The sequence below is a fragment of the Sardina pilchardus genome, chromosome 1 (genome assembly GCF_963854185.1).
Source record: "Sardina pilchardus chromosome 1, fSarPil1.1, whole genome shotgun sequence".
NCBI classification, from domain to species: domain Eukaryota; kingdom Metazoa; phylum Chordata; class Actinopteri; order Clupeiformes; family Clupeidae; genus Sardina; species Sardina pilchardus.
The window spans coordinates 23,519,346-23,530,247 of NC_084994.1; the positions used below are offsets into that span (position 1 = coordinate 23,519,346).

A 10,902-nucleotide genomic window follows, 5' to 3' on the forward strand; every position below is an offset into this window, starting at 1 on the left:
CAGAAAATTTGAAAAGTTCATTTTTAGCACCTTTCCGCCATAGCCCTTTTCATCTCGCATACCCCCTAGAAGCAGCTCGCATACCACCGGTGATATAAGTATACTATAAGTATATATACTTCTTTGATCTGAAATTCGGTCTCTGCATTTATCCAAATTTGTTAATTAGTGAACACACACAGCATGCAGTCAATACACAGTGAGGTGAAGCACACACTAACCCAGAGCAGTGAGCCGTCTACCCAACAGCGGCACTTCAACCGTGGACTGGTCGGGAATCGAAGCCCTAACCAGTAGGCACGGGACATCCCTACAAAATGGCCGCCGCGTGAATAAGGTAAATGCCATGACTCAGAGCTCATTTGGTGTCTCCAGGTCCTCCACTAGCAGTGGGTCCTCCTCCTTCAGGGCCTGGTAGAACATCTCCTGGGCTTTGCCTCCTCTTCTCTGAAGAATGGTCAGCAGAGTGTGGTTCTTCTCTGTGTCTGTGGGTTTGCTATTCAGCAGCTCCCTCTCTGCACCAGTGATGACTTTCATTTTTTGAAGCTGGGCCAAAAAGGGACCCAGGATCTGCAGCCGGATCTCCAGGTCAGCCTTATACTTTTGGAAAAAATCCTGACCACGTGGTGTGTACTGGCTTGAAGGGCTGGAGTCTGATAAGTTAACAAGGAGAATTAAAAGAATAGTAAATACTTTGGATAAATTTGCTGGGTACAAATGACTCCCCATCTCCAACATGATTTTTGCAATTGACATAGTTCATTATTATTCACAATCAAGTAAACTCCTTATTAATACCTTGAAGAAAAAAGTATTTACCTATCTGGTTTCTTTCTGTCTGTGAACCTAAAAGGGAAGAACAAATATTAAACCTTACTTTGTGCTTGATTTACTCTCTAGTTCCTGTAACTACAGTGTCTGGTGATAATGAACCTGGATATTGTGTCAATTATTTTCAACGGCTTAGAGTAATTTCCTGTGTGCAGTTTGTGCAATAAATATCTAGTAACTGTAGTGGCCAATAGCCCATTGAATCAGTTTTAGTCGTAAAGAACAGTGAAGAAAAATAACTGTATAGCTTGGCCCAGTGTATCAACCCTATTGCTGAAGACATTGTGCAAAATGAAAGTTTAAACCTTGGTTAATAAGCAATAAATTGCAGGCAATCTAATGATGAGTGGGGTGTATTAACCACCTGTCTATGCACAAATGCTGATACTCAGAAAAGGCTTTGTTCAACTGCTGTGGGAGTAATTTCTGTAGAGAAGGATGTAAATGTACTTTTAGGTACTTGTACAACGGCATACCTGATAGCTTTACAGTACGGTTCCATACAAGTTGATCCTTGCCGTGTTCTTTCAGAATGATCATAACCTTGACATGTCCACATAACTCAACCTGAAATGTTGGGATGTAGTTTAGGGGTGTCACGATATCAAAATTTCACAATACGATTATCATGTCAAAAAATATCACGATAACGATATTATCACGATATCTATAGCAAAAAAAGATGAAAAGATGTCAATGCATTGGCATCGGAGGCTTTTTGAGAGTGGGTGGGACAGGTCCGTGGGGGGTCTGGGGGCTCTCCCCCAGACAGAAAATGATGAGCTAGACACAATTTTCTGGTATATTTTAACAGGTTGTTAGACTTTTAACAAAGTAAAGCTTTTGATTCAATGAGTAGGTACAACCGGGATGATTGAAACACGGGACAAATGAAACATTTCCGTTTTCTCCAAGTGCAAGGACGATATAGACAGACATCATTTGGACAAAAAATAGAGCATGAACATTTTGAAATTCCGGCTGCTTAACATACTATTTGAAAGAACGAGCTACCAGTGCCTACTAGAGCAGGGACATCCCTCTCCATCTTTGAAACTCCTGAAGACCCTGCTTTACAGAGAATATCTACAACAACTAGCCTTCTAATTCTAACACTAGGCTTATCACCTGAGAACTGATGTCTTAAAGTGTGAAAATTGTTCACAAGAAGTTTGTGAAAACTATGCACATGCACATATGCACATGTTCTATGCACATCAGAGGCCTGCTTTACTATAAGATATGATTGTAATAGTTCATTGCCGTTGCATGAGATACTTCTGAAAACAACAGCAAAATATGGGTGCTGTTGTTTTGGGATGTTTCCCTCATGCAAGCATCATACTCTGGTAGGCAAATGGAGAACAAATTGATATGGTTTATAATGACATTTATTTTGAATGCCTGAATATAAGGATTCAGGAAACACAATACCAACTTTTGTTCATGGTAAACGGCCATGCAGATAGGCGTAAATCTGGAGATCTTTAGATGAAAGGCTACAATCTTCTGACCATGTTATACGGTATTCAAATTTGACTAAGCAATACTCAATGCTAAATAATGTATTGTAGGCCTACAGTCTCTGCTCTGTTTTTATGGAACGAGAATCCACGTTGTTCTATTAAATGTTGTTAAATAATTAAATAGCCTTCCGACAGGTTGAAGCGGAGCTTTGCCACCAACGTTACGTTAGTTTCAGTTTCTGTCACGAAAACGCGCACACGCATGCATTCAATGAATGCCACCACTTAATTGTAGCCTGTGTCTGTTTAATCACATCGAATTAGCCAGCATTTCCTCCTGAGTGCAGAAACGTTTGCTTTCTTTTTCTGTCGGTCCGCGGTTGTTTGATCAATTGCGCAGCAAATTATCAGGTGACGCACCGGTCCTAATTTCACTCCATCTCGCGGACCAGCAGTCTCCACCTTGCGCGGCCCATACACTGTAAAAAATTGCTGTTAATTAACAGCAATTTTGCAACAGCATGCTACTGTTTTTCCACAACACAGTCAACTACTGTGGAAATACTGTATTACTGTAAGACTGTGTGTTGTTGAGCATAAACAGTAACTACTGTAGGAAAGCAGCATCAGCCGTAGAAGAGGTTCGACTTCTGGAAATTCTCACAGCTTCTTCAGTTTTCTAGTTGAAGTGCTGCTGAAGGCTCACTGTAAGTACCGTAAAACTCCAAACAATAGCCCGGGCTTTTATTTTGCCAAATTGCCAAAATGCACCGGCGTGTATTTGAGACAGGCGTCTATATGAGACAGGCGTTTAATTTAGTGGTGTTAGTTGAGTGTAGGTTTATTGTAGGATTAGAGATAACTACCCAATAGCATAAGCAGACAGAAAGCATGACAACAGGAGGTTACCACATTATAGTAGGGTAGGCTATATTTATTTATTTAGCCTATAATTCGAATGTGTTTCACAAATCAGATCATATTAGAACTAGCCTACTATAATAGGCTATGTCTTAAATTATTGGCAGCTTAAAATAACGAAACGATGTGACAGCGGGCTGAACAATTCAAGTTACCATCGAGCCTGTGAACTTGTTGCCCCTGATAATACATCAACAATAAAGAATGAATGCTACCCTGTAAAACAACTGCAATCGTGTGATTAAAAATGATCCTATTAATCGCTATCACCGTGATCCTCAACTAGGCTACAAGTTGATTTGCGAATTCCTCCTCGTCGCTCTCCTCCACTTGCCTGCCTTGCTTGCGCAGCTCCCGACCAGATGCGCAGGGCTCTCCCTCTTTGGAGACAGACGTTACAGCTCAGCCTTTACGCACCCTCTTTGGATCAACCGAGAAATATCTTGCCGCTGCTTCTCCCGAATTTTGTTAGGCAAATTTGACAACTGTCAGCTTAAATGTCATTTAAATCAAGTCTTTTTCTTTTCCGCCATGGTATTGAGAGAAACGCGGAGAAACGTGGAGAAACGAGAGAAAGTGAAACTAAACAAAGAAAGTTCGTGATAGAATATGTTGTCTAGTGCGCAAATTTAACAAAATGGCATTAATTAAATAATGCAGGACATAGGCCAATGTCGAAAAAAGTTAAGAATTTGGAACTCTATAGCTGGCTTTCACCTCCGCAGTCATGCAATTATACATTTAGTGTGCGCAATCTGTACCATCGATGATCACCACCACCAGACGATCTGACGGGTATAAGAAGAGTAAATACAACTCGAAACTAAAAAAACAGACCAGGCTTCTGTTGGAGACCGGCCTATAACCCCAAATCTGTAGTCACACCGGGCGTTTAAAAGAGACATGCGTCTATTTGGGACTCGGCTATTGTTTGAAGTTTTACGGTATGCTCCTATATGCTTTATTCATGCAGTTACCTAGTCTACTCAGTGAAAACGTACTTCCATAACACAAGTTACCTACTTATCTAGCTGCTAGCTTTATTTGCTGATATTATCCGAAGATTTGCTGGCCGGCAGATATTGCTCATATTTACACGCCAGCTACGTCTAGCCTGCGCAAGCTAATTTAGCTCACTTTAAACAGGGCTAAATCCTGTCCAACTTGGGCTTTGTTACCTTTTTAATTAAAGCTAAACTCAGAGTTTAAAATGAGCAAAGTTTAATTTGGTTTAACGCTAACGTAATGTGTTTGCCTGTGAACAACAAAAGTTGGCTTGCGTTAGCTTGTTAGCTAGCGTTAGCTAGCGTTAGCCTGTGAACAACAAAAGTTGGTTTGCGTTAGCTTGTTAGCTAGCGTTAGCTTGTTAACTAACGATAGCGTTAAAGTTACCAGTTCAGGACGAAGTGGAGGTAAATGTCAACATGCATAAATGCCTTTTTCTGCTGTAATAAAACCCACCTTCTACCTCAAAAGCTCTTTAATGAAATGTACATTATGTATCTGCGTTACAGGTTCACAAGTGGCTCCAGTCTGGTTTGGGGGTCTACGCTTTCTCATCCTGTCCTGCCACCCAAGTAAGCTATAGCTGCTACAGTTTTACATTTGATTTATTTGTCTTTTGGTCCACACATTAATAATAAAAATAACCATATGCCTCTGTAACTGGTGTTAGTTCAGGAGTGGAGGTGAATGTCAACATGCATAAATGCCTTTGTCTGCTGTAATAAAACCCATATTCTACCTCAAAAGCTCTCTAATGAAATGTACATGTATCTGCGTTACAGGTTATTCACAAGTGGCTCCAGTCTGGTTTGGGGGTCTACACTTTCTCATCCTGTCCTGCCACCCAAGTAAAGTAAACTATACAGTTTTACATTTGATTTATTTGACTTTTGGTCTAAACATTAATAATAAAAATAGAAATAACCATATGCCTCTGTAACTGGTGTTACTAGTTCAGGATGAAGTGGAGGTAAATGTCAACATGCATAAATGCCTTTGTCTGCTGTAATAAAACCCACCTACCTCAAAAGCTCTCTAATGAAATGTACATTTATGTATCTGCGTTACAGGTTATTCACAAGTGGCTCCAGTCTGGTTTGGGGGTCTACGCTTTCTCACCCTGTCCTGCCACCCAAGTAAAGTAAGCTATACAGTTTTACATTTGATTTATTTCACTTTTGGTCTAAACATTAATAATAAAAAATAACCATATGCCTCTGTAGCTGGTGTTACCAGTTCAGGATGTAGTGAAGGTTAATGTCAACATGCATAAATGCCTTTGTCTGCTGTAATAAAACCCACCTTCTACCTCAAAAGCTCTCTGAAATGTACATTTATGTATCTGTGTTACAGGTTATTCACAAGTGGCTCCAGTCTGGTTTGGGTGTCTACGCTTTCTCATTCTGTCCTGCCACCCAAGTAAAGTAAGCTATACAGTTTTACATTTTATTTATTTGACTTTTGGTCCACACATTAATAATAAAAAATAGCCATATGCTTCTGTAACTGGTGTTACCAGTTCAGGATGTAGTGAAGGTAAATATCAACATACATAAATGCCTTTGTCTGCTGTAATAAAACCCTAGCCTACATTTTATGTATCTGTGTTACAGGTTATTCACAAGTGGCTCCAGTCTGGTTTGGGTGTCTAAGCTTTCTCATCCTGTCCACACACACACACACACACACACACACACACACACACCAGTTACACTGCCTGGTGTTCATTTTCATGTATCATAGGTGCGCAGATGTTGTATGAATTGAAAGTGAGTTGTATGAATTAAAATGTTAATATTGTTTACTGTATTTAATAAAAAAGCTTTTAAATGACATCTTGTTTGGGCTGCTCTTATTTTCAGTAGTGTATATAAAAATTAAGCGATACAAGTACTGTGAAAATGCTGTAGAGTAGTGTTATTTTAACAGTACTAGTACTGTGTACATTTTGTAGAGTACTGTAACTTTACGGTACTACTACTGTGTAAATATTGCCGTGTACTGTGATATATTAAACAGTATTATACTGTAGTTGGAAAATTACCGTAAAAAAACAGTAGATTACAGGTAACCACAGCTGCCAGTAACATACCGTGATTTTACAGGGAATTTTTTTACAGTGTAGTTTGAGAAACGCTGCACTAATGTGCATGATCAGCTGATCAGCTGATCATCACCAAGTTACAATTGACACTTTTTTGGCTGGGGAAAAAAGTTGATCGATATCTCGCTATAAGTTAGCAGCTGTAGGCTACCGGAGCGAGCAGGAAAAAATGTCAACAAACACGGACCACAGTTGCGTGTGTGACTGTTTGGAGGGAGGAAGAGAGAGAGAGAGAGAAAGAGCTAGAGAGATAAATGGAGAAACAACAAGCACGAAAAGCCTTTTTATGTAAAGACGATTGTGTCATACGATAATATCGTTTATACAATATTTATATGATATTCATATTTTCAAATTTTATCATCGCGGTTATCATAATACCGGTAAATCGCGACACCCCTAATGTAGTTCTTGTTGTAGTCATAGTCAACAAATGAGGCTGTCTGTTGGAAGAATTTTTTTTAATACTGACATAACGATTAGGAAAGTTACAACTATAATCAGTTACTACTTGAAATATGTACCTCAGGCTCTATAACATGTTTTGGATCACATGTAAGGCAGTATTTCTCTTCAGGAACCAGTGTGCAGTTTGATGTCGTTTCCACATATCTTTCTTCCTCTGGTTCAATCCTCTCCCTCCTTTTCTGATATACCTGTTGATGAACATTACCACACATTAAAAATCTATATTTTCAAATCACAACTAGTTCAAAACACAGTTCATGAAGGGCAGTGTTGTACCTACCTCGGAAATATCAACATTCTTTGGCAACAGCAGAACATTCAGTGTAGACTGCTGTAGGAATAGCAACACAAGTCCATGGATCGGGGAGTGTTCCTTCTTTATCAAGCCATATTCAGAGCATCCACTGATATTTAGAACCACATGAATGTCGGTTATCTCGTGTGGATCAAGTATTTTGGATTCTCCAGAGTCACTGATGTGAATTACTGACAAGCATCCTTTCCCTGATGCAAAAGTTGTGTGGTCAAATTCAAGATCAACATATAACATATAAGGTAAAAAACTGCTTGGAGCTCCAATGGAATAGGCGAACCACCAGGCCAGCACTACACTCCGAACATGGCAAACAAAATTGAATATTTCAGGAGGTAAAAGCCCCGGTAAGAACCAAACCATGATTCTGTTCAAATATACACACCTATGGCTACTGAAAAATTTAAGGTTAATTTATCAAATGTTATTTGGGGGTATTAAAAAGCATCGTTGTTTTAGAGTTTTTGGTGCTTTTTAGGGGTGTGAATCTCTCCCTTTTAAGACGATTCGAATCGATTCATAAAGCTACGATACGATTCACAGCCGATGCGGTTTAATACAGAACGATTCAGTGCGATTCGATACGATGCGAAACGATTCGATACGATGCAGTAATAGGCCCCAAAATGCAATATAGTTCTTAATCTCATTTTATTTTCCATACTGCAGTTTTTTTTTTTTTTTTCTGCTACTTTAAATGGCATGAGAAAAGTTACAATTGCATGTCATTAATTACATTTTTTCCAAAAGACTTGATTGACTGGATTGAAAGACTGAACAAACATTTTGATAATAAGAACGTGGCCAAATGCCTCTAAACGAAATCACTCGGCCAATTAATAGAGATACATTCATATCACCCTATACTTAGCTGCTGAACCAATCACAATAGTTAAAAACGATGTGATGTAGCTGTAGCTCTTGGGAAAGAGTGTCTGTCTGGATTACCTTTCATAAATAAGGAGGCTACTAACGCACGTTGTGAGAACCGCGTTCAACACATGACAGGTAGGCACTACCCTCCCTCCTCCTCAGTCAACTTTCAGACGTGCACCGAACATACAGTAAGGCACCGAAGCATTTGGGGAGACACGGGGAAAGGGGAATGCAGGAGGATGACAAAGGGTGTTTGTTGTAACCTATGAAGCTAGTTTTTTAGGCTTGTGCTTACGACTGAATATACTGTATGTCTTCGTTCAGGATACTGCAACACACGTTAACGTCAGCGTTATCTGCATTTCACTAAACTTGACAACTAGTTTGTTGCTGCCACTGTCTAGCAATGACGCTACTTACAGTACCCTCGTTGGAGAAGCTAGACGCTCTGGTGTGTTAGCAAATCACGGTCGGTCTATGATTTTGAAAGTATCATAACTTGTAATGTTAGTTTTCCGATTCGTCATTTTAAAATCGATTTATCTATCGATTCACAGTACATTTAAACCGATCCAGGGGTTTGCCTACCGATGCACTCACGTTGTTAACGTTCCGAATGATTACCGATACGTATCGGTTAATTTTTACACCCCTAGTGCTTTTGCAATAGCCTACTATATTTCATTAAAATCATGCACCTTCGGGCATTTGTAGAACTAAACTTTACTACAACCCTTTTGGGGGTGAATAAAGAACGTAGAACTAGCTAGCTAACTAACCTGCTTGGAGGAAGCTGAGGTGAGTGATTGTATGTATGTATGTATGGAGACTAGAGCTTGTATGTGCTGTACAGACGCCAGGGCTCGCTTTTCATATTTTACAGCTCTACCCCTGCCATGAGTGCCTAGCCTGGCTCACTCTTGCGCATCTGAATTTTCGCTCACCACATGAGTGCGTGTCCATGTTCTTCGAATGGGTGGAGTTAGGGCCAGCTTGGAGGAAAGAGGGTAGGACTATTTGAATTGTGTATTTTCAAAATCTACCAGCCGTTTTGCGAATCCCATACCCCACCTTTAAAAGTAGGGAAGGAGATCCTGGAAAACGATTCCAGAAAAGCTGCATTTTGAAAATACACAGGTCAAAAGTCCCAACTCCTTTCTTCAGACTTCCCCCCGATGCCACGCCTCCAAAGTACAGGAACGTGCAATGCTCGTTCACGAGCAGGGGGGAGGAGCAGATTGCCATTTAATAGATGCATCAGAATCCAATCATCGTTAACAGTCCGTTCAGTATGATTGGATAATGTTTTTCCTGGATTGTTCGTTCTAAAGGCCACTAAAACTTTTCATTTTTGTGTCAAAATGTTTAATTAATTGGTTGCAATGGAAGAATATTTCAAGCAATATGTTAGAAAATACTCCTACCCCACCTTTAACTGAATAAATTTAATACTTTTGACCACATGGCAATAATACATTTTCAGGACTAGATTTTCTCATCAATGTTTAGATTAGCCTGTAGCTACAGCAAACAAGGGAATTTGTGTGTTTAATAAGGAGATAACCATTTTATTTGTACTTACCAGAAGAAATCTCACAGTGTGGGAAGTGTAACTGTGACAGAGTGCCTTGTGGACATTTAATATCAAACAGGGGTCCTGCTGGTACATAGCCATCGACTAGCTGTACACAGTTCCATGATTCTGTTTGGTACTGCACTTCACCCACTGTCTCCATCTTGAACACCAGTCCTGTGTACCAGCACTGAAACAGACCCTCTGAGGAGCAAATGAATCTGGAGAGGAAAGCCATCCAGCAGTGCTCATTAAACATTTAAGTATACTTAAAGTTGGTACCCCCAACTGAACAAGATGCTTGAGCTATATTTTGAATTAAGAATTATATCATATCTAAGAATAATCTTCACATTTCACAACCAAGCACAAAATAATACTTGTAACATAATGTTCCTTTCAAAGGATAACTCAACCTGTATGATCTCCTATCATTGTTTGGACAGCATTCTGGTGTGAAAACCTGAATCAAAATAAATCAGTAAGAGTAATATACAAACATATGTGAATTACTCAGCAGATGGGTTATGTAAGATTACAAAATGCTTACCTCTACAACACATCTGTCACTAATGCTCTCAAATTCTTTTTCAGCAGAGACTTCTCCAGAACACTCTGTAAGGGAACATATTACAATCTGGGTTTAACTCAATTTGTCATCATGTACAATGGGCACATTACTTGGTCATGATTCTGGACAGATGCAGAACAGTTCATGAGATTATACCTGTCTCTGGACTGGATTTACCATCACCGTCGTCATCACCACCACAATCACCACCACCTTCATCATAGTCATTGGTCTTGATTTTGAAAGGCCCATCAATCTCTTGAGGTTCAAGACAATCACTTCCTTCTTCAGATGATAGAGACACCTCTGCCAAAGAACGTATTCTAGTATGAGTGCAGTTCAACTGATGATGTACTGTACAATGGTTACCGGGACATAACTGTGGACAAATGCTTTGATGAGATTATACCTGTCTTTGCCCTGGATTTGCCACCATCATCATCATCATCATCATCATCATCATCCTTGCTCATCTGCATGTTCATAAACTGCCGGCATAGTCTGTTAGGGGGGGTGGGGCTCTGGATTTACTTTGCTTTTATTGTGTACAGTATCAGTTGTCTAGAACAGTGGTTCTCAACAGGTGCTGTGAGGCAAAGTGAGGTATGGGGTGGAATTTTGAGGAACCCAATGCATTTATACAGATTTTTGAAATAGGCTAGAGGGCATGTGTGTGACATACTCTACAATCAGTAACCAAAAGCCGGTGTGCCTTGGCATTTTGGTGTAGTCTTTGGTGTCCCTTAGCCCCAAAAATGTTGAGAACCTCTGATC

At 39.8% G+C, this 10,902-nt stretch overlaps 1 protein-coding gene and 2 long non-coding RNA genes across 3 annotated transcripts; all 3 read right to left on the reverse strand.

The window, feature by feature from the left end:
- Window positions 1–52: 52 nt before the first annotated feature.
- On the reverse strand, window positions 53–6,766 carry LOC134086745 (caspase recruitment domain-containing protein 8-like). The gene is made up of 4 exons (XM_062540052.1): window positions 6,730–6,766; window positions 1,308–1,411; window positions 820–846; window positions 53–653 (listed from the first exon to the last, which is right to left on the reverse strand). Exons 2-4 carry the CDS (start codon window positions 1,369–1,371, stop codon window positions 352–354), a joined length of 393 nt encoding a protein of 130 aa, XP_062396036.1. The 5' UTR covers window positions 1,372–1,411; window positions 6,730–6,766; the 3' UTR covers window positions 53–351.
- Window positions 6,767–6,887: 121 nt separating this feature from the next.
- On the reverse strand, window positions 6,888–10,022 carry LOC134086841 (uncharacterized). The gene is made up of 4 exons (XR_009939770.1): window positions 9,974–10,022; window positions 9,567–9,778; window positions 7,076–7,299; window positions 6,888–6,983 (listed from the first exon to the last, which is right to left on the reverse strand). It is a non-coding gene; the product is annotated as an uncharacterized LOC134086841 (long non-coding RNA).
- An 88-nt stretch (window positions 10,023–10,110) lies between these two features.
- LOC134086873 (uncharacterized) lies at window positions 10,111–10,735 on the reverse strand. Its single transcript, XR_009939773.1, has 3 exons — window positions 10,538–10,735; window positions 10,306–10,434; window positions 10,111–10,172 (listed from the first exon to the last, which is right to left on the reverse strand). It is a non-coding gene; the product is annotated as an uncharacterized LOC134086873 (long non-coding RNA).
- Window positions 10,736–10,902: the final 167 nt, after the last annotated feature.

Coding starts and splice junctions, on each gene's coding strand:
- LOC134086745 (XM_062540052.1), bottom strand. CDS start 1,371: ATGATCATTCTGAAAGAACACGGCAAGGATCAACTTGTATGGAACCGT. Junction 847..1,307: donor CCGTACTGTAAAGCTATCAG/GTATGCCGTTGT, acceptor CTTCCCTTTTAG/GTTCACAGACAGAAAGAAAC. Junction 654..819: donor GACAGAAAGAAACCAGATAG/GTAAATACTTTT, acceptor TTAACTTATCAG/ACTCCAGCCCTTCAAGCCAG.